The 23,953-nt window shown below is 40.4% G+C and overlaps 1 protein-coding gene across 4 annotated transcripts in view; it reads right to left on the bottom strand.

Annotated features, from left to right (window-relative positions):
* MCTP2 (multiple C2 and transmembrane domain containing 2) overlaps positions 1-23,953 on the bottom strand; it is a 139,556-nt gene that overhangs the window by 30,222 nt on the left and 85,381 nt on the right. For all 4 annotated transcript variants that reach the window (XM_037053700.1, XM_037053701.1, XM_037053702.1 and 1 more), the window contains 3 exons: positions 17,830-17,931; positions 17,009-17,083; positions 14,958-15,077 (listed from right to left, as the gene is read on the bottom strand). In XM_037053700.1, the coding sequence (XP_036909595.1) occupies positions 14,958-15,077; positions 17,009-17,083; positions 17,830-17,931 (297 nt within the window). The remainder of the gene's footprint in view (positions 1-14,957; positions 15,078-17,008; positions 17,084-17,829; positions 17,932-23,953) is intronic.

Here is a 23,953-nt window from a genome sequence, read left to right as displayed (position 1 = left end):
AGAAACTAAGACACAGTTTAAGAAGAAACTGTAACAGCCCAGAAGAAAGAGCAAGACTTTTGTCTGGGAGGCTAAGGGCCATTTTACAGGAAAGAGAGCTCTCCATTGGTCCTTTAACCTGTTGGATTTTGATTAGCTCTGGGGAGCTGTGTGTGGAAATACCATGGGTTTTTATGTTACACTGCCCAGGGGAATTGAGTTTACAGGTGGAGTTAAGGTTGCTAAGTGTCAGATCACTCTGGGTTATCTGGTTAAATCCAATGTGACTACAAGAGTCCTTAACAGTGAAAGAGAGGCAGAAAAACAAAGTCAGGAAAAACTGTGAGGGCAGCAGCAAGGTCCGAGTGAGAAGGCAACAGTGTGCCTCGCTGGATGTGAGGGTGGAGGAAAGGGCCAGGAGCCAAGGGATGTGGGTGGCCTCTGACAGCTGGCAACAGAAAGGAAACAGATTTTGCAGAACTGCCAGAATGAACAGCCCTCCCGACACCTGCATCTCAGTCCAGTGAGACCTGTGGTGGACCCCTGACCTCTGGAACCGTGAGATGATAAATTGGTGTGGTCTTAAGCCACTTACTTGTGTGGCAATTTGTTACAGTAGAAATAGAAAACTAATAAAGGAGTATAATGCAAAATGGGTGAACTCACGTAGGAAAATTATGAAGGGTCCGGACCCCAGCGAGAAGGTAAGGGTATATTCAGGCATGAGTCGTGGAAGAGAGGCCTTGGCAAACCTCAACTCAGATCAAGCCGAGACCTGAAATGCCTGTTCCCGTCTTAACCCCACTTTCCCCTCCTTCCTCCAGTGTAAAAAACAAACAAACATATTTAGACCTGCTCCCCTAAATGATGTTCTAGTCACCAAGGTATGTAGTTTTCAAATTGTCTGCTTTCTTGAGATCCAGGGACATAGAAACATAGCAATTCAGGTGTTTATTTGGCATTGCCTTGGGCCATTCTACAGGACACAGAATGACCTGGTTTGTTCACGGGGCGGGGGGGGAGGGTCAAACTGGGTGCTTTCTCTTATTTCTTAGAGACAAAACTCCACCCTCAAATTCCAGTTCTGCGTAGGAATGACCCAACTAGTAACTTATTCCCAGTGCTTTTGCAGAAAGACACCTGGATTATGTGGCTTTCACTTTTCTTGTGCTCTGTGACTTTAAATAAACAAGGTATGTAATGTTCAAACTGCTACTTTCATAATAACACTATAGTGAACATTTCCACCAAGAATGTAGCTGACTGCATCCTGATTTTAGAAAAAGTCTATACAGAAGAAGTCCACATAATCCTAATATTAAACACAGAGTCGTTTAGACCATAGTCTTCTAGACTCATAGTTTTTCTTGACTTTTGAGTGTCCTATAGGATTTTTTATTTAAAAAAAGGGGAAAAAATGCTTCTAACCTATATTTATATACAAGGGTCTTACCAAATATGTAATCTTTATTCTCTTTTTCATATGAAACATGTATGAAAATCCCATGGTTTGCATCATGCAACCAGCCACTTGCTACTTTACACTTTTGATGACTTTATGTAAATGGAAAAAAAACAAATGCTCATCTACAGCCCAATAAAAACCCCCATACCACTCACGAAGGCGGAACAGCCAGCTTAAAAAGTAGAAAAGCTCTGAACAGAGTGAAAAAAAGAAGGCATCTAATATGCTGGAACTACTGGCTTTCCCCTTCAAATGATCATAATTTCAGGTCCAGAATCAGGCAACAAATTTCTCATTATGTGTTTTTGCAAAAGCTGGTAATTGAGCAGTTGAAAGTCTGATTTGGGCAAATACATCTTTCAAAGCCATCAGCAAATTCTCTGCTCTGTTGAAAGGAGTGAGAAAGGAATCCTCGCACACTTATTTATTCCCCATAAAGCTGGGTATCTTGAAGAGGTCGAGAAAAAAATTGCATTAAATGTACCGATAAGTGTCTGACTCATTTCCGAAGCATAATTGTCGGCACCGTGGGCACCCTCCGTGGGAGAAGTCCGATGCGGCTCTAATTGTGCCCTAAGTGGCCAAAGCGTTCTCTCCACGCATTCTCTGACTTTGGCCACATGAGAGCATCAGCCTGCAATTGTGACTAAAAGCTTCAACTTAACACTTAGGACTTACTCCTTCACGTTCGGAGAAAGATTGGATCGGAATGAATACAGCAAAAGTGCTCTGGGTAATAAAGCGAGTGTATCTAATTAGCATTAGTGCAGTAACAGAATAAAGCAGTTCACTGTATTAAGTTACTCCACTTACAGCTTTATTTCTGGCACTAAAAGACGCAGGGTGGCAATAAGTTCACATGAAGCCTGCAATAGCTCTGTACATAATATTCAATGTGCTTGAAACCGACGAAGGTGCTTCAATTCGGAAACCCTCCAGTAGTGACTACTGAGCAATGCTATTTATAACAAAGTACAGTTCTTTCAGGAATAAGATTAAGAATGGCTCAGATGGTCTCCTATTACTCAGATATCTGTTTGCACAATTGAAAAACTGTGTTTGTATCAGAGCTGCATATACTCACCACTAAAAGTAACGATGATGCCCACATTTGAATCTTCCTTTTCCTAAAATCAATTAATGCATTTAGGGGTCCTGAATTTTTTGTAACCAAGCCAAGTCCTGAAAAGCACCCATTCCTACAATGCTGAGACAACACAATAAACCAGGAAGAAATCCGGCCCTGGCTGGTGTAACTCAGTGGATTGAGTGCGGGCCTGCGAACCACACAATCGCAGTTCGATTCCCAGTCAGGCCACATGCCTGGGTTGCAGGCCAGTTCCCAGCAGGGAATGCACGAGAGGCAACCATACATTGATACTTCTTTCCCTCTCTCCTTCCCTTCCTCTCTAAAGATAAATAAAAAAAAAAAAAGGAAGAAATCCAAAATACGGTCTTTACCCATATATGTATCCATATATGTGTGTGTGCATACATGCACATATGAACACACACTCACACACATACTCCTTAAACCATCATTAGATCACCAAAATAAAAGTTCAAACTTCAACCCAGCAACCGCGCATTCGATTTTTGGCCTGTTATGTTCAAAATCTGTTGCATTATGTAAATAAATGTGCTCAAAACCACCACCACCAAGTCAAATTCCTGAAACAACAATGTTTACGTCTAATTTCAAACCCAAAAATGGTAAATTTGATGACACAAAGAGAATAGAGTCTTCCTCAGCTTTTTTTAAAGAATCTGATCCATTTAAGCACAGAGTGAAAATATTTGAAAAGACCCTTTAAGAACCAAGAGGCAGATGTTCAGGTAAGAGCGCAGCCAGGAAATTGTTTATTTTAATAAAGCCAGTATATGTGCAGCCTCAAATTAGGAGCGGCACCAAGGCTGGGACATGTCTAAACTATCACCACCTGTTAGCCCTGAAAAATCAATTAAAGTCACCCTTTCCTAGCAAGTCCCTTTCTATCCAATAAAACTGAGCTTCGGCCTGAGACTTCAGCCGCTCAGAAGAAATGAACTTGAAACCTAAATCCGAGGTCTCTCGTTCCAGCCCTGCTTGTGTTCACATAAACTAACCATGGTAAAACTAGCCTTTGGGGCCGCGGTAGAAATGGGAGGGAGGAGGAGACCAAAGGGGAAAGGAAAAGAGGAAGAGAGAAATTCCTCGTTCTATCACTCTCAGACTGAGAATCATCCCTCCTCTTGGTGAATTCCAATAATTTCCTGAAAGGCTCTATTTTTTTCTTTTCTTTTTTTTTTTTCCTCCTTCAGAATAGAATTGTGGGCTACATTTTCTGTAGGAGAGAAGAGATCCAACTCTGCAAGTTGAAAGCAAGGGCAGAGAAGCCATCCCAAGTGTTTTCGTAATTAAACGAATATGCATAATGAACCATATGCCCAAAGGGCCTGTTCTTCATGTGGGCCAGATTTTTGTTTGAATTTTTAATTTTTATATACAGATGAAACATTCAGTCTAATCGACCCAGCAGTGTGAGGGAACACGCGATCAGAAAAAGTGCAAGGGACGGTCCACGCAGGAGCAGGAAAAGAAGACACTAGAGAAATTCTCTTCTGAAGACGTTGATTCAAATGTGTTTTTCCCCTCTAGCAATTGTTCCTGTCATCTGCTCAGAGTCTGTAGGAAACACACAGAATGAATACGCTGACAGCTCCGTACAGTATCAGTAAAATACAGTGCCATCAGATGAAAAGTGTGAAAATCCCATGGGACAAACAAGGCTTTCTTCAAAAAAAAAAAAAAAAACCCTCCACACCCATCATTCAGGCTACCATCTTGAATTACAGGAAATCCTCCCAAGAAAGCTACATAAATATTATATTGCAGGCTGTAGGCCACATGTATTAGCAATCTGAACCCATCTAAGAGGAATGCATACCTCTGAAGGATGCAACTGTGCCTAGTGGGCAGGAAAGTCACAGGGAGAAATGCAAGCTTGCCCTCCCTACTCCTACAGCAATAGAGACTGTGAATTTAAGTGGTTCAAAGTACTCTCAAATGTACAGGTCCCCGATATTTCCTAAACTGCCATTGTAAGGATAGGATAGGAAAGGATAGGTAAACCTTCCTTGAAGCTTTCCAGTGCCATGTAGACTATTCGACTTATAATCAAAGCAACATAAGAGATAGATAAAATTACTACGTGTTCTCTGGACACACAGGATCCAACGAGCATTCCCTAATGCAAAGAAGAGAGTTTCCAAAAATGTGTTCGCACAACATTTGAAATGTACAAGGATGGTCTGGCGAAAGTTGTCAGGCCCCACATGTGGGTTGGTCTTGTGCATTACTAATTCAGGATAAACATCTCAGAATAGGGCAACTGAGTGTGTGTGTGTGTGTGTGTGTGAGTGTGCACTGGTGGGGGAGGCAGCCAGGAGGAAATGCTTCAAGTTCGCTCTTCCCCATGTCTTGAACCAAAATAACCTAAATGCAACATGCCCCATTGGGCCTTAGGGTGTTCCGGAAAGATCATGAAAACAGACCTGATCATAAGTCCAAGGGAAGCCTTGGATTCTTTATAGCCATCCTCCCCCACCCCCGCTTTGAACACAGATATGCTGTCGTCTTCACAATATAAACACCAGAATGGAATGCAAAGCATTTAAAGAGCAAGTAATAATGGAGCTGTAAATAACATCTCTCACTGCTTTCACTCTCCATTCGGAGTTTACGCCTTTGATACCGGGACCGGGTGACTTGATCTAGTGGTCTCAGTGGAAAGACAGATAAACTTCAACAGCAGTGCAGACGACAAAAATTGACAAGGAGTGTCACCTCTCCGGACTGTTTAAATCCTTTAAGGAAGTGTCGGAGCAATTAGAGAGGGAGTGTAATCTTTGCAGAGTGCATTAACACTCTCCGACCTCGCAGACAATAGATCAGACCTCAGACACATAATGCTTCCCTAAGGCTTTTTAGCCAGTGTATTTGATCTCTTAGTCAGTCATGTGCTACTCTAAGGTATCGTCCAAGTAGAAGGCATTATTCATGAGCCCCGCTGTCCCCTCGCTCTGAGGCTGGACCGCAAATCCAAAGCAGGAAAAATCACCATCATCTTCAGCTGTATTTCTTGTATCTTTAAGGGGAGGGGGAGTCCAGACTTTTGGAACACAGTCTTTGCACAGTTCTCGTAGCATTTTTTTCCAGCTACCAAGTCCATTCTGTCAAAGTGAATTAGTGATGTGGATATGCGCAGGTTATTTGATGAGCAAGGGGCATGGGGTGGGGCATCTTCAAGGTACTGGACGCTTTTTGTCTCTGAAGTGAACTTCATCATAGAGTCACTGAGGAAAACACCGTGTGTGATAAGCAACGCTTGAATATGCAAAAGAAAGCAAAGGGGGGAAATCAAACAAACTCCTGGCACTGCACACTTTTAAATCTTCATTTATCCTGCAAGTCATGCGGCAGGACGCTCTGGTCAGGCAATAACCTATTTCCTGATGAACATATCCTGTTCCAACTGTTAATCTCACAGTGCATGCTTGGCTTTTACCATTTATTATAAACATTTTCAAGAACTGCTTACCACGATATATTTTTTTAATGGATTCGATTTTGGTCAGCTGCTAACAGGGCAGAGAACTGAATATTCTTTACATGAAGGCAGCAAAATAGGTTTTCCAAAGGTCTGACTGGCTTTCTACTCTTCTCCCTCATGAGTAATTGGCATAGCAATTGAAACAGAACATGAGAAGGCTAGTGGGTTTCTTTTCTTTCTTTTTTTTTTCTTTCCCCCTCTCTTCTGTTATAAGAAATTCTGTATCCGACAGTGTGGTATACAAGAGCTTATTGGTTTTGAACTTCGCTATGAGACTTGGTGAAATGTTCAGGAGAGAGACAAGACTGAAATAATTGGCTCCAGACCATCTCAGTTGTCTGTTGATGACACTCAATATCTAAAGCCTAAAGCATTTAAGCCAAAATAATTACATTTTCTTAGAATCAAGGCAGTTCCCCTCACAAATGTGCACTGAAAAGGGTTTTAAAATGAGACTACAAGAGAAGAGTTGAAAATTAGCTTTATGTTTAAGCAAATCACTGTAGCGTTAGCATTTTCAGACCCAAACTTTTTTAAAAATGCAAGTAAAAATATATATATTCACAAAAAGCAATTTAAGAACTTTTGAACCTTAACTAGCAGGAAAGAAAGATCTACTGAACATGCTCTAACTTTGCTTTGACAATATCTAATGTCCACAATAAAATGACAACAATAATTGAATAGAATGTTATCATATCTACTACGCGTTTTCTAATGTTTTCAAAGAAATTGCTTATGCTGTGTTTTAATCTCTGGGTCACACAGCTTTCAAGAAATCTGTGATCCCACTCAGATTAAAAATAACCTTCAACAATTAGCTATAGAAAGAACTATCTTCTGGAAGCAACTGGATTTGATAGTCTGATTCGAAGCTGTATCTGTGGACACACGCACACACACAGCACTATGCCTAAGCCATTTAAACTCAATAGCAAAGGATTTTATAAAACATGCCAAGGGCACAGGCATCAAATGTTGGTGACAGGCGAAGTAACAATAAAAGGAAAAACAGGCCTAAAATGGCAATTTGCCATAAGAAACCTGTACCAAGTTGGCAATACGCTGGGTCTTGTCCCTTGGGCGTAAAGATACACACACCACAGAATATCTGAGAAAATTATGATGAAAACAGAGATGACACAGCATGAAAATTTTATCTTTTTACTAATGCCGTGATGTCTGCATGTAGATGACTGTATCAAATTAAAAACAAATCACTGAACTTGAAATCCCCAAGAAGCAGTCCACAGACGGTCACCTTTGGGATTTTCATCATTCATGAGTTTCTATCGCCACCTGCAGGACTGTCTTTAAGTGAACTTGAGCGATGGTCAGGCTATCTGCCATATTCTTTTTTAAATTTTCTTTTCCCTTTCCCTTTTTTCCTTTCTTCCCCCTTGTGGGTGTGTGAGCGAGAATGCTAAATTTCCAAAAATATCAACGATTCTCTTTTGAAAACATGTAAATCAGTAAAAGTTTAAAACTCACCCCTGAAATGCAAAATTAAACTCCCTGAAAGAAGTGTAGTTCACTGAGGCCACAGGCAGCTCATTTTTTAACATCCCATTGTCCATTTTGCAAAGCATAATTCTGAGGAAGGCGTCTGCCCTCAGAAATTCCCTCACGAAAAATGTTTTCCAGGGAAAGCAGCTTTGACTACGGGGTAGTTCACACAAAAAAGTTATCATTGCATGTACCTGGCTTATACTAGAGCAGAAAAATGTGCTATCAGCAAATGCACACTTAGTCCGTCTTTAAACAACAAGCAAATGTAAGATACTATTTCACTACAAGTTTCACAAAAAAGGGTTCCCATCACCATCACCTTCACCATCACCACCAGCATCACCACGAAGTCTGATGGGAAGCCTCGTCTGCAGGAAGAGATGGGTTAGGCACCTGACTGAACAACACCGATTTTATTCCTCCGTGGCATATTACCCCTCCAGAATAGCCATTCTACAGACTTATAAACTATTTTCCAAATGTAAGACGTAAGGGAAAACAATTTTTTTTTAATGTTCGTAACAAAACCCATGGATACTGCGTAGATGCAGCTTGGACTCATGAACTAAAATCATCGTTTCAAAGTTTGTGGCCACAGAAGTCACACCCCGCAGGTGAAGTGCAGGGGTTGAGAACCCTCCCCTCTAATGAGACGTGAGACTCTGGGAAAACTCACGTTACCGAGCCTGCAGTTTCTCACCTTATGGATGAACATGAAAGACTCTGGAACTTGACATTCTTATAGCTCCATGCATTTCCAGACTTAAATGGAGCCACGGGGGTCTGGTTTTGACATCCATTGAGCAAAGGTGTGTATTTCTCTTTTTTTTTTTTTTTTTTTTTTTTTGGTTTTTGTTTTTCCTTCACAAAATGAAGCCTCTCTGGCAATGAGTCAAAACCAAAAAAATGTAAAAGCTTGGGCAGAAATAGAAAAGTCATTTTAAAAGGCATATGTGTGTGTGTGTGTGTGTGTGTGTGTGTGTGTGTGTGTGTGTGATTGGGGATTGAGAGAAATTCCAGTGAGATTAAGTCAGTAAGCACTGCTGAGAAACATGCTTTAGATGGTGACGTATTGAGACAGATTTTGATTTGTCTCTATCTTTTTTTTTATAAAAGCGAAAGCTAGCAAATATCAGGCTAATGAAATATTTCCCCTCATAACTGGCTCTATTATTTAAAAAGCCAATGCCACAGGACTGGAGGAGAGATAGCAAAACACACCTTCCTAAATCATAAATCAAGAGGCGAAGCACAAGCCCGGCCTAGTAAAGCCTAACTAGACCACAAAGACGGTTTCCCTCCATAAACATCAGGTCTGGCCGCTGGAATGATTACCAGGCTCTCTTGTAACTGTCACCTGTGGTGGGTCTAATGACAGGCTACCCCAGCAAGCACGCCTGCATCGCCCCGCAATAAAAGGGCCATTGCTCACCAAGCCCAGCCAGACAAGGAGCACACATGCCACCTGATGGGGAGCCCCCCCTCCAAGATCAGGCAGATAGGCTAATAAAATGACAGCTTAGGAACAAATGACAAAGCTCAGACTGCAAAAAAAAAAAGCAGGATTGAATTAGCCACATATATAAGTGCTGGGCATGGTTCTTCAACAGGTCAAAAGTGAAGCAGGAAATTGGCTGTAACTTTTCACACACACCAGCACTCAACCTCAATCTCTCTCTCTCTCTCCCCCACACACCCTCTTCCCACCTCTGTTGCCCTTCTTCCATTCCTCCATCTCTTCTTTTTTCCTAAATATTCTTGTCAATTTTTTTCCCATCACACAAAAATGCTGGCGCATCCAGGTATCACACATAGAAACAGGTGGAAAGGAAGGGAAAAGCACTCAGCTCTGTAAAAATCCAAAATTAAATCTCCCCAGATTCAAGGCCTGTTGATCAGGGTTAGAGCTATGCCGGGTTCCTTCCTCTTCCCCTGGGTCTCTAACTGAGGGCTGCCTTTTGGACATTTTGCTAGCTAGCGCCATCCTGTGGGTGGTCAGGAGCAAGTAAAAGCTAGGAAAATGCACCTCAGACCCAATTATGATGAAGTTGTGAGGTTGTCTATGGATTTTGCCCCCTGGTGGGGTCCATAGGCTGTTATGGTCAGAGGAGGAGTTGGAATAAAAAGAAAACAGTAGCAGGTGGTTTGCACTAGTTTCAGTACTCATCCAAGATGCACTGATTAGACGCTTGCTGTGTACCTCAACCTATCGTAGGCAGTAAGGACATACGCAAAGACGAGAGACTGGGCCTTGGTATTTCTGCAGCTCAGTGTCCTACATCAATCCTTCAATGATATGGCTATGTTGTACTACATGATTTCTTAGCATATGACATTAACCTGAAGTTTTAGGTCATTCAAATAATCCCTTTGATTTACTTTTTTTTCAGTTACAGTTGACACACAGCATTCTATTAGTTTCAGGTGTACAACATAGTGATAAGATATGTGTATACCTTACAAAGTGACCCCCCCATAAGTCTAGGACCCACCTGACACCATGCCCAGTGATCACAACATCACTGACTGTATCCCCTCTGGTGTCCTTTACATCCCTGTGGCCGCTTTTCGTAACTGGCCTATTTTTCATGTGAGGACCTTAATGCATCAGGTCAAACATGGAAAGTACTATCACGGCCTTAAATATAGACTCACCTGCTTCTGGATGTGGTGGTTCCGTGCACATTAATTAGACCTAGAAATAGGTGGTTCTTGAACATCAGTTCCATGGCATGTAATACAAGGGTTTGCATTTCTACCCTCTTCTTGAACAGGTGGTTGGCAAGGCCTCATATCAGATCATATAAGTCCCGCCTGCATGTGTAGCTCCTTCACATTTTTTCAGTTACATATATTCAGTTACATATACTTCACGTTAAAATATTATTATGCTTATTATCTAATTTGATCTCCACAGGGAAAATTGAATTCTTCCTATGGTGTGATTTAATAATTAAAAGGTTAGCTCCTCGGTGTCATATATAAGGGGAGAACAGTGGAGGAAAGAAAGCAGCAAAGGAGGTGGGAAGGGGTGCTGGGGAGAGAGGGAAAGAGGCAGTAAGATCGACGACTGTTTAGTAGGAAAATTCACCTTTGTGTCTCAGTATCTCACGGTGTATGGGACACTGGACACACAATGGCCGTGGAAAGGGAGGGAGGGAGGGAGGGAGGAAGAAGGCAACTTGAAGAAGGTGATCTAGTGCTGGCTGGGTCAAGAAGGGACATGCTCTCCAGACTGTTTATGATTTAAGATCTCAAAATCAGGATCAAGTTTAAATCAATAGTAGGGTTTCCCTGGACAGTAGAACTAAGACTGAATCCACTGGAATCCCAGAACATGCACAGAACGTAGAAAGTGTGCTTACAGGTGCCTCCTAACAGGAACCTCGGGGGAGGCACGGGAGTCACAGAGGGCTCCCGCATGGGGCCTGGACCTAATACAAAAGGGAGAGTTAACTGACAATGTTATCAGCTAACAGGGCTGAGTGAAGACTGGCAATGCACCTAGGGTTAAACATATAAGGATGTAACACATACTAGTCAAAATTGGGACACTCCCAAAATAGCAACTGATTTTGGTCACCATAGCTGTGATTCTGTCTGGAAGTCAAATTCAATCATAAAGTAGAAATTATAAACAGGAAAATATGCTAAAATAGTTAAGGCTGTCCTTTTAAATTTTCAACAGATAATCTTTTAGTGCAATTACTGTAATTTTATTAAATGGAATAATTAGTTAATGCCTGAGAAGTTGTCAATAGAAGGTGCAATTATGTGGTAAAAATTCTAATCACAATTTGCAATAATGGATTGTTCTTACAAAAAATGCTGTATATTATTTAAAATATATTACGTAGTCCTTTATGGGAAGGAAGATTGGGGAAATCATCTTAAATGTTAAATAAACCAAATAATAAACTGTCAAATATTTTAAGCATTTTATGCATCTCTACATTTTGCATATAATGTGTGTATATATATATATATACATATATATACATACACACACACACACACACACACACATGCATTTCAGATGTCTACAAAATATCTTCTCCAGGCAAAATGATGATTGCAACAGTGGATTTCTTCCAACTTCAGCTAAACACTGTTAATCTTTGAGTTACAACTGCACAAACACCTACCAACAGGCAGTGAGGCCTGCTTTGCACGGGCAATCGTGACTTCCAATGGATGTGGAAACAGGCAGGTATAACTAATTGTGAATAGACTGGTGATAGAATTGAAAGAAAAAGTTAACCTTTTAGGAACAGCTAACATAAATACGTAGAAGCATCAAAAAAGATGACCAGCACTACATTAATAATAAATCTGAAAGCAAATTTTCATTGTAGTGGTCATTTGTACCAATGCAAATTCAATTGGAATGTTCTGTGGTCCCCAGAAGGGATCAGAGACAGACGCTCTCATATAAAATTTTGCCTAAACTGTACTCACAAAATGTTCCACAGAGAAATTTTTTTGTTTCCCAAGTGCCTTTTGCTTCTGTGTGTTTGTGCGTGTTGGAAGGATCAGTTCTATCACTGTTGCTGTTGCTTTGAAGTTTAATAGGACAACTATTTCCCAAAATTCTAGGATCTCTAAACATGAGGGATTTTGTACATGTTAAACATGGGATATCACTGAGAAAGTGGAGAATTGCATTTTTAACCTTCTTGGGGTAAAGGGGGGGGTTGATTGATGCTTTAAATTATGTATCATATTGCAGGCCCTGTCAACTCTGAAGAATACATTCTTCATTTTTTCTCCACTCAAAAAGTTTCAGGAAAAACCTCACAGATGTGAAAATCATAGCTTTATGAAGATGCCCATTGATATATGGCGGATTTAGATTACTTTTAACATCAAACGTCCAAGAAAAAATGTAATAAAATAAGGAATCCATCAATGCCCCACAGACTTGCCTCCCTTAATGCCCTAGGTGTATAGTGCCTGAGAGATTGGCGGAAAACCCAAACTACATAAGTGCAATCCTTTTTTACAGCATTAGGGGACCTTTGCTATTGAAAATAATCTTCTGATGATGACATCTGTCAAGTAACAGCCTGATCGTCACATGAAAAAAACCAATGCATTTATGCCAAACCACACCTTGGGGCTTTTATAGATCATACTGGGGTTTATAAAATATTAGTACCCAATAAAAACCAAAACAAACCAAAAAATCCATAGTTATAATTGTGGATAGCTATAAGCAGCTAACGTAAGTCTGGGGGCAAGATCCATGAAAGCAAAATGTTGCTCCCCAAAATAAAGGTCTGGCTACACATAACCTCACTTTAAAATATGTAATAAAATCAGGACGCTTAAGTGTATTTTTTAAAATGTTATCCTAAAAGTGCATTTTCTTATTTGCTCTTATTTTAAGAGCAGAATGAGTTCTGGAATGACCCGTCAGAGAGGTCATGACAAAAGCATTCTCTAATAAAATTATTATATCTTTACTTCACCAGCTTGGGGAGGGGGGGTACCCCTCTATAAATGCAGTGTCTCTGAGATCCCTTACAGTGGTCAACGTAAGTGTGAGACAAACGTAGAGTTCCAAATTAAAACTGTAAACCAAACACATATAAGTGAGCACTCTTTATTCCTGTACTTTCAGGACAAGAGAGAGAGAGAGAGAGAGAGAGAGAGAGAGCAGCTGGCAGAGTGAATGGACAGGGCAGAAGTGGCCCCCCACTAAAGCTCCCTTCCCAATCAGAAGTGCCCATTAAGACAACCTATTTCTATTCATTTGTTGTAATCTTTCTTCAGATCAGGCCAGCAGCCCATTAATCATTTCTGTCATTCTCCTACATAACCCAGGGCAACAGATCTGTTTTTCTAAAAATCACAGTGCCAGAAACTAAGCTCAAGGAAGAGAAAATTCTCTCCTCCCCGCGGAGGCTGGCTGGGCTGCTGACTGCAAGAAGCCACTGATCGTGGTGACTTTCCTCTTTTGCCCAGAGTCACACAGAAGGTCCCATGCAAAGTGTTTAGGAGAATTCAGGTAGGAAGTGGGGGGAGAGGGGCTGAAGAAGAACCTAATACAGGAAGCCCTCAGCAGAGGTGAACTTGAGAAAGGGGAATGGAAAGATAAACGCCAAGACAAAGGCAGATGTGGATAAATAAAGTCCCTTGTAATGATTTTACAAATGCCCATTGTTTTACCAGCTTCAGGCCCAGGAGAAAATTTATGAAGGTCAAGGCTGCAGCCATCATAAGCCCTCTACATGCCAAAGCAATGAAACACTAACAACAGCTAGACCAACCACAATGCTCTCCAATGATAAGAACAAAGTCTCTGAAAGAGATAATATACTTGCTCCATAGGTGGGAACCATAAAGGGTGAAGTGACCTTGAACTCACTGACATCTTGGACTATTTTAATGAAGGTATGCCTCTGAGTGGGGAGAGGGCCTTGAGAACCAAAAACAGGAGACAGAAGGGCCATGATCATGACCTGGGGTCATGACTCAGACCACTCACACGTCATATGAGCCCCCATTGAGATCTTTGCACAGGACAGAAATGAATGGCATGATATGAAATGTGCAACAGCAGTTGAGAGACTTGGTTTCTCCTCTCACGGCCGAGCCTACCAATCTGATCGAAGACAAGTCCCTTTAAAAGTGAAGGAGAAAGCCCAGGGATGCAGAGGGCATGGTGCCAGCTTCCAAGTCCTCCTAAGTTTCTAGGCCTCTCAGTGGTTGACTAGAGTGGTTTTTAGGTCTCTGGAAGCTCTGAGATTCTGTGATTTCATCACACTTACAAAGACGGGCCCATAGGATCAATGAGAAGTGCATTCCACGTATATGATTGGTTCTCCTCTGTGGGGTTGAGTCAACTTGTAATGCGTAGCAATCAATGATTTCTCAAGTCATGTGATATGAGTAAATGATTTTTATATCAAAGTTGGTGAATGGTTTACTTAAAACAAAAATGAGAGCAATTTTGTCTCAATTTAGGCGTGGCTTCTCAATGGTCCTTTTTCCAAACCCAGTGGCATTCACTGGCATGAAAGGAGAGGTCTCCACACAAAGCAGGGACTATACTGATAGGGTCACAACACCACCACAAAAACATTTCAAACGATCCAGAAGGTGGGCTCTCTGGAACCTCCCAGGAGGTAGCAGATAAGTAAGATTTGGGTAAATTAGGTGATTTCCGAGGTAAATCTGACTTATGTACTACGTTATCTTTCAAATATATCTTCTACATAATGACCTACACCACGATATATTTTAAGAAAAAAGAACGGATACCACTTATATTTCAGTTTCCACGTAGGTGTGAACGGCAGCTAGGCTGACTGTGTATCACTCTGCGTCACGTCCATAAAATGAAGCCCGTCTGCCTCTGGTGTTAGGACTCAGAAGCAAACAATTTGCACATGAAAAAGGAAGCTTACCACGAACGCCACTGTGCTCCTCAGAGTGGATTCCCACTGGAAGCAACTTTTAAGGAACTGTATTGTATTCCAGATCGCCATGGTGATTCTTTTCACACGGTCCACATCCCTTGATAAGATCTGATCAAAAGAAATGGAAAACCGAGAACTGGATTTGAATACTCCCCACATTCTCTTTAGATCAGGCAGCTCAGTCACTTAAATTGTATTCTGTATGGCTGCCAGCTAGAAAATAGAACGGTAATGTCCTCACACTTCTTCTAAAATCCCTTTATAAAATACGATCGTCCATAGAGGAAAGGGAAATACAATGCATTTCGTGGCACCTTTGGGAGAGAATAAACTGCTTCAATAACATCACAAAATTGGGCTGGCAAAAGCGACAGATCCTCCAGGCCTCTGGGTGTGGGTGTGTGTGTGTGTGTGCGTGTGTGTGTGTGTGAGAGAGAGAGAGAGAGAGAAACGGGAAGACAGAAACAGAGAGAGACAGAGGGAATGGGACCAAGTGTCTACCTTGTCTAGTTTGGAAGAAAATGGAGACCTGATAGTAGAGGCGTACAGGTATTCTAAGTCATGGAGTCCAGAAGAAGTCTGTAAGAAAGTGTAGCTCTGCGAAAGGAATCCAGTTCTCCCATCTCCTGGCCGCATGACTTGGGCCAGTGTCTAACCTCTGTTGGTATGCCATGGGGTTGACACCAATCTTAAAGATTATGGAGAGAACTGACGTGCTTAGCATTGTGCTTGTTGCATAGTAAGTGCTTTGAAGTATTTGCAGCATCAGCACAAGTTCCAATTTTATGAAAATTCAGCGACACCTAGTAGTGGGGGACACCTAGTGGTAAGAGGCACGTAGAGAGGACCCTAACATACCCCAGGATGCCAGCCCCAAACCCCCTGGTGCCCTCAGAGCCCAAAGCACCGCCCCCCCCCCCAGGAGGTCTGTGTTTGGCAAAGGAAATGTCTTTTCTCCCAGTTGTGGGCAGATCCATTTCAATTTGTTTGCAAAGCAGCCGCCCCACCTACCTCAACTCAGGTTTTAACTTTCAAGTAAACAGAGCAAAGGCAACAAGACTAATAAAAAAATAAGAGGTTGACTCCAATTACACAAAGTAAATATTACACTTAATGTTATTGCAGACCAAAGCAAAACATGTGGATGCTCCCTTCAGGAGACGTTCAAGGCCTTTCCCAAGTGCACCCAGAAGTTCATGGGAAACCAAAGGATGATAAGGCACCTTTATATTTAACTGCTTTATGTCATCCACAGCTGCTCACCCCACAGGAAGTGGTGGAAGTAATAAACGCTTTAAAAAGGGGGACACTTTGTTCTCTGTTATACAACTGAAGAGGGACAATAGGTACCAAGTGAAATCCTGAACAGTGTCTGAACAGGACAGGGTGGAGTCTGGAAAGAAATGTAAAAATCATGTTGGTTTTTTTAAAAAAAACTGCAACTTCCCCTACCGGGCTCAGACCTTCACTTTTCGTTGAAATGAAGACAGAGGAATTCAGGGCAATGGGCATAGGGAGATGGGCCAGTCCAAATGTGGTGAATGCCAACACACCCCGCATTTAGATGACGCTCATGTGGTAGAAGCGTGTGAGTCTGAGACTAGAAGCCGCTAAAGATCCACAGGATTCATTTTCTTTATGAACTAAATGGACAGAATACCTCCCTGAGAATGTGAAGGACAGAGACAGAACTGGCTGTGATTAACGGAAAGGAGGCAGGACAAGGAGATTCCTGAGAACACTTACTGAGCCTTAAGGCCAGGAATTTCTGTTTATAGGATGGTTCAGGAGATTAATGGAGGGCTGGCACCTGTTGTATTCAATAGAGGTGGTTTAAGTCTTTTTCTTATTAAGCTGACTGAAGTCTTTGTTTTGGGAGAGGAGGAGGAGAGGGGAGAGGGGCAACAGGAGAGAAGGCAGAGGAGGAGGAAGTGGGAGAGGGAGAGAGGGAAGGGGACATGCCATCAAGTAATGACAAAGAGGACTTCAGGTCCTGCATGCTGAGTGCACCAACAAGCCAGCTCCCCGCAGAGACCCACCTTTTTGGACAACTTGCGGCTGTCTTCAACAAAGCGCTTTTCCCTGGGAGTAAAGGTCCTAATACTTGCTTTGATCTAGAAAGACATCGTGGTTAGAAAGGGAGGCATTTCTACGGATTGCACGTCTCTCCTTTTCTTCTGGACGACTGGGAAGAACTTGGAAACCAATACCATCTGACCCTAAGGCCTTGGGGAGCGGGGAGAGCAGAGACATGGTGGCCACCCCTGTGCCCTGCGTGTGTCTCTGGGGATCTCATTTGCAAGAGCCTCACCTGGGTGGGTCAGACTGGATCTGGAAGACTCTAGAATGGTTGCAAACCAGTGGAGGTATTTAAACCACTGCAGAGATTGGGTTCGTGAAGTTCTCAAACTGCAGTGTCTGAATAGGAAAACTTGCTTTCACATCAAAGTTTTGAACTACTTTTTCACCAGTAACGCCTTGCATGTGAAAATATGCTTTTCACTCATAAAAACATTCTTTGTACACATAATCTCATTTCTTCTCAATGAGCCAGAGAAATAGGATTAACACCAGTAGAAAACCGGAATGTTCAACACCAATTTGGTGGCTGTTTTTAAAACACTTTTCTCTCCTTCTCTCCTTCCCTCTCCCCACTCCCCTTCCCTCCCCTCCGTTACCCCTGCCCCTCCCCCTCCCTCCCCTCTCTCACTCTCTCTCTCTCTCTCTGGGTGTCTCTCCTAGTGGCTCTTTCCTCCTCTCTGCCATACTTCTGAAACATTTCACATCTGAGTCTCTCCAGACTGGCCACCTTTCATGTTAAGTATAGTGAAACTGGAAGGTACGGCCCAGTTAAACTTACCGGATTATATATGAGGTCCATCTCCAAGTAAATAACTCCTTTGAAAGCTTGTTCTAAATCCTTATTCTTCAGTACATAACAATTTGTTTGCCCATCTCGAATCTGTTATAAGCAATAGATACAATACAAACTTTCTGTGGGGCTTGAACTAAACGAACCAATACAACACAGAGGAAGCACATATTTAGCAAATATAAAAATCAGCTTAAAACAACTTTTAATTCTAGAGTGCTGTTATGACTCATAAGAAGATAAAGTAACAATCACCAGGCTGAAACTGATTACACTAATGGAAAATTAGTGACACAAATTATTACTACATCCACATGGCCTTTCCTTCAAAAATCTCAGAGGTCATACATTTTTATTTATTCTAAAAAATGATAAACATTCTACACAATTCCTGGCTAGCATTCCTCAAGACAGCTAAGGTCATGGGAAAAGGGAAATGGGGAAAAGCGGTCACAAATCAGAAAACTAAGGAGATAAGATAACTGAATGCGATGTGGTAGGTGCCCTGGGTTGAATTCTGGCACAGAAAAAGGGCACTGGAGAAGCTGGTGACATTTAAATAAAGACCAGAGTCAAGTTAACAGTCATGCGCAATGTCAGTCTCTGGTTGGGTTTTGTGTGTGTGTGTGTGTGTGTGTGTGTGTGTGTGTGTTTTGTTTTAAGTTTTGACAAATGCACCCTGGCTATAAAAGATGTCAACACTAGGGGAAACTAGGCGAATGGTATCTTGGAACTCCATATTATCTTTGCAACTTTTCTGTACATTGAAAATTATTCCAAAATAAAAAACTCAGTAAAAATGTTTTTAAAATAAATAAAGGAGCCAATTTTAATAAAATGATCAGTGTTTCACAGCCAGGGGGACATGCAAATTAATTGGGTCGCTAAAGTTGAGGTCAAAAAATCCAAAAATATTTCAAATGTACAAAATCCTGACAAACCTGCAAAACAAAACAAAAAAAAATCCCTCTCATATCCTGTGCTGGCAGGCATGCCACGTCAGTCCCACACACTCGTCTAGCTGCGGACTCCAGCTCATAAGGTATCTGAGAAAAACATTTCCTGCATCATTTTGGAAACACCTCGGCTCCCATTAAGGCACTTTCTTTTCAGAACGGATAGCGGTGATGCTTTTATTACACACAGTAGTCGTATACGTATTGATTAAACTCCGGGCCCGCCAGAGGCATACCTGTTAACTCCAAAATGACATCAGCAAAATTGGAGCTGACCGAAAGCTCCGTCTGGGATTGTCAATGATCAAAGATTTGAAATAACATAGGAGATTGGAGGCCATGAAATTCGAGCCGTATTTTAAAGGACTATTGCTGTCACTACACGCATCCAGCACAAGTGTGCTTATAAACAGGGGTGGAAGTGAGTTGAATAAGTCACGCGGGGGGGAAACAGCCATTTCACTTTACAAGGGAGAGGTCACCTTCCTGGCCAAAGTCACCCCACCTCTCCGCATTGAATAGGTCTTACTCAGAAAGATGGTTTTCCTGGCCGGTGGCTAAAAGGAAGGGGGTGCCCCATAAAGACCTGGTTCCCTTCCTAAACGGTGTCCAAACAGGATTCGGAGCTTCCTCTTTTATTCACGGTCTTACTTAATAAATTGTGGGTGTGAGAGTTGAAAGAAATAAATACAAAAAACAGCATGACCGTTTGCCAAGCTGACTTGCGTCCAATTTAGCTTTGCTTCAAGCCACAGGCATTGTACCGTTATCTTAAAATTTCCATGATTTCTTAAGGGTTAGGGAAGGTCAACAGAAGAACAAGAAGTGTCAGGATAAAAAGACATATTTCATAGTAAAAGAAGTTTTGTTGTTTCATGGGTTTTTTTTTAATTTGGTAAATGATCATTTCCTCTTTCTCAATATCCTAGAATTGTATCAGCAAAACACAGAACCCACCTTGGGACATTAAAGTCGCTATTAAAGACAGAGAGATAATTAAGGCTATTCGGGTTTGGCACTTTGAGCACAATATTGTCTTCAAATACGTAAATTCCAAGTTTAAAATTTTGTAAAATGTTTGAAAAAAAGACAGAAAAAATTAAAGTACCTTTGAACTTCCATAAATACCATAGTTGCTCCCCTGGATGGGAACTAGAGAGAAACCTAGTAAATATCCTGCCCAAATTTTTATTGAGAATTTATTTTCACAAATATATCCTTGAAAAAAGTATTTTAAATTTTTGGTCTAAGTACCAAACTGTATGTGCTTTGGAAGTTCATTGCATATCTATCAATATGATTTTATATTGAATAATTTGTATTAGTATATAGATCTACCTCATGTCTTTAACCTGCTATATAATGTTCAAAATATAAAGAAATCACAATTTATGAATTTTCCTGTTGAGGAATATTTGGTTGATTCTACTTTTGCAGTCTGTCTGCTATAAGGAATATATTTTGGGAAAAGGTAAAGAATAAAAAAGGGGAACATACTACCTCACAGGTGAAATATGTTTAGTTCAAGAATAAATCAATGCATTGGAATATTTAGTAGCATAATTAAATGCTGAAATGGTAATAAAAAATTTAAATATTTTCATTTTCCACAATCTTTTAATTTAATCTTTACTGTATTTTACACAGCCTTTATGAAATTGAACTTCAAACACTAGAACATAGGATTTAAAGTTCTGTAAAATCCCAGTTTGCCAAACTCCTATAGGTAAGCATTATGTAATGGGCAATAAGGGCAAAACATAATTTTATTGTCAAGAACTGTTTAGTATTTATACTTAGAAATCAGAAAATTACTTCTATCACGTTATAGTTTTCAAACCTTCATGAAACAGGACAATTAAAGCACAGCCAAAAGAAAATTCAATGTCCTAGGATACAGCGATTTTGATGTTTTTTCCCCTCCTACAATACTGTATTAATTTATACTCCCAGCCTCGCTGAAGAAGCCCATCCGTTTTCTTGCAACTCTGCCAACTGTAGGCATTTTTATTTAATATACAGCAATTTCATAGGAATAAAATGGCCTCGGGTTGTTTTAATATGTGCTGTTTTAATAACTAATGAGACTGAGCATTTTCTTTCATATGTTTATTAACAGCGGGCCGTGGCAGGATGTTGAGGCCAGATAGACTTGGATTCAATTCCCATTTCTGGCATTTAGCATCTGTGTGACCATGGGTAACGACTCTCTCCTCGGGTCTCCAATGACTCTCTAAAACAGAGACCTAGAATATAAATGCTCAAAGATACGCGTATATTAAATTTTAATCCATTTTATCAAGGTACCTTCAACAAGGCTTGTTCCAAGTCATGCTCTCTCCAACAGTGTTTGAAAGTCCTGTCTCTATACTTAGTCATCACCATCAATGAAAAATCTTTACTATATTTATTAATCCGATTGCTTAAAATAGTTTAATAATTTAAGTTAAACAAAGGCGATGAAGATGACAGCTGACACTGTATGTGCTTACTATGTACTATACTGTAATCACTTTACATTTGCCAAACTATTTACATCCTCCCCACAGACCTCCAGTGTAGGTATTATGATCATTGTCTTCATCGCATTGAGGAGAAAATAGAAACAGAGAGGTTTAGTGACCTACCAAAAATCACACAGCCGGTTAGGGAAGAAGACTGGGTGCCAACCCAAGCAGTCGGCTCCATCATCTATACTCTTGATAATCATAATTATGTGTGAATAAAGCATGAGCCACTCATATGATTTTAGTTTAACGATTCTGTTCAAATTAACGTTTCTGCCAGGTTGACATGTCTTTTCCTTATTGATTAAAATAGAAAACCTTTAATGTTAGTGATATTATCCATTTACCTGTTCAATTACTTTTTACAGAACTTGTGCTTGAATTTATAAAATGCACTGTTTATACATCTTCTACATTATTGCTAATGTTTATCTTCATTAATCCCTTTCTAATTTTCTTTGTTCTATTTTATTTTAGCTCCTTTTGTTGAGACACTTAAATGACTCTCAACCTTTGTTGTTTCATTATAAAAACATTCAAGTTAAGAATTTCCTCTGAATAGTACTTTTGGCCCTTACCCACAGTTTTTATGTATACTATTTTATTGTTAAATTCTATCGCTACAGTTTTGGTATCTACATTAGCTACTTGGGACTTTAGTAATTTTTTTCCTGCATTTTATATACTTTTTATATATCTACATTTCTATGGGAAATTATCCACATAAAAGGCTCACATTTGTCATAACCTCATTGGTAATGAAATTAACTCTTTTAACCCATAAAAGCCTCCTCCGTGTGTTTGACTTGTCTTTTCCTTACATTTGTGGGATTATTTTGCTCATCCATTTCTGCAGTACTAGGTTTGAGGTGTCTCAAAGAGGCAGCAGCTAGATTTTCCTCTGAATCACTGTAAGGAGTTTCTCTACTTAATAGCAAAGTCTACCCATTCAACATTTACTATCTATCATGCGTGATAGGCTCAGGTTTATACATGCCATCTTCCAGTTCTAGGACACTAAAGAACCCCTTCTGGCCATTCATCTTCCTCCCTCAGCCTGTCTGTCCTAAACAAGTGTCATCCACTCTACATACCACATACATTTCACGGTAACTCCAGCCCCTCAAAGACACCCTTGTTTAGTTTCCGGGGCAGATGGAGAAGTTTGCCTTCTTTTATCTTCCTTTATTTATTCCAATGAACACATTGAACCAGAATTAGGCAGGAAGGAGAGCTGAACATTTGGGGCCAAAAAAAATCACCATTTTAGCCTTCCATTGCGACTGCTCTTAATTTTTTAAATGTAGTTATATATGTATAAATATCAGTACAAGGTAAAATATTGGCATTATTTATTTTCATGGCCAACATCTCAGTAAAAAAAAAAAAATCAAAAAACAAACAACCAAAAAACAATTGTGTAAATGTTTCCATTATAATGTGCAAGTCTCAACCCAGGCAAATACTTGATTGGAAATGCAAATGAAGATCTGCATGGACATTTATTTGGGAAGAGCAATTACAGAGAATCTGTCCCGCAAAACTGATGAAGTGAAGCTGTTATGGGTGCAGCTAGTTCCCCGCACATGCTTCACAGAGAAAGAGATGGGCCGTGTGAGGCCTGTGCCTCTGACCACAAATTCACGTGCTGGTGTGGACTGCACGGGGAACTCGAATCTGTTTTGACATGTAACACCTCATCGCACTGCAGATATCAGGAGATAATAGTAAATAAGTGCTTTTCTTATTTTACAGGAATCTGATTTTCGAAGCCTTCCTAAGTTGGCCTAGGAGATAATTCTGAGAGGGTAAACATAGGTTAAAACAAAAAAGAAGGACCTATTAGATAGGAAGAATCCTGCCAGATTTTCAGGACAAAATCAGGGTCACTTAGTTGAGGATAGAAATGTTAAGTAAATCCATGGCATCGGATAATTATTAGGAGATGGTGTCTATGCTGGAAATGTTTTACAACTCTACAATATGTATACTGTTTCCCAATGCCTACTTACTGTATTATTGATTAGAAGATTTAAGGAATAAAGTGGAAATGGGTAAATATTAGAAGTCTTCAGTAATAATTCATCCCATCACATTTTTGCTTCTTTTAATTATATATAAAACTTTTTGCATATCTATGTAATTATTTTTAAAATAATTTTTTAAAAACTTGATTATATATACATATAAAGATAGCTCCTTGGCCTGGATTCTTTCCTTTCTGATGTGTGTGTAACATACATATGTGCTCTGGACAACTCGCCACCATGAATAAAGACACTGATTTCAGTACGTGGGTTTTAAGTGAGCCAATACTCAGCTAGCACATTCACCCTGATTAGAAGAGGTAGTGAATTCACAACAGACTGAAAGGAACTTAGCACATTACCATTTTGAGAGAGATTCAGAGTTGAAGAACACTCTTTATTTTATGCTTACACATTTAAAAAGGTAGGTTTGCGTTTTCTCCAAAAGTGTAAATCGAGTTTTAGTTTATGACTGGGTTTGAAAAATGTATTCTCACAAAAATTATTCACAATCTTCTCCAAGGAATATAATTTTTGTTTTTAAATAGAAAGGAAGATATAATCAGATACTGTTCCATATCCTATAGATGTTATACTGAAGCACTGATAAATCCACTTTTAG

Source organism: Sturnira hondurensis, unplaced genomic scaffold (assembly GCF_014824575.4).
Source record: "Sturnira hondurensis isolate 20B ecotype Veracruz unplaced genomic scaffold, ASM1482457v3 Scaffold0007865, whole genome shotgun sequence".
In the NCBI taxonomy this organism is placed as follows: Eukaryota; Metazoa; Chordata; class Mammalia; order Chiroptera; family Phyllostomidae; genus Sturnira; species Sturnira hondurensis.
Note: the sequence above shows the minus strand (reverse complement) of the source record. Positions and strands in the feature narration are given on the sequence as shown.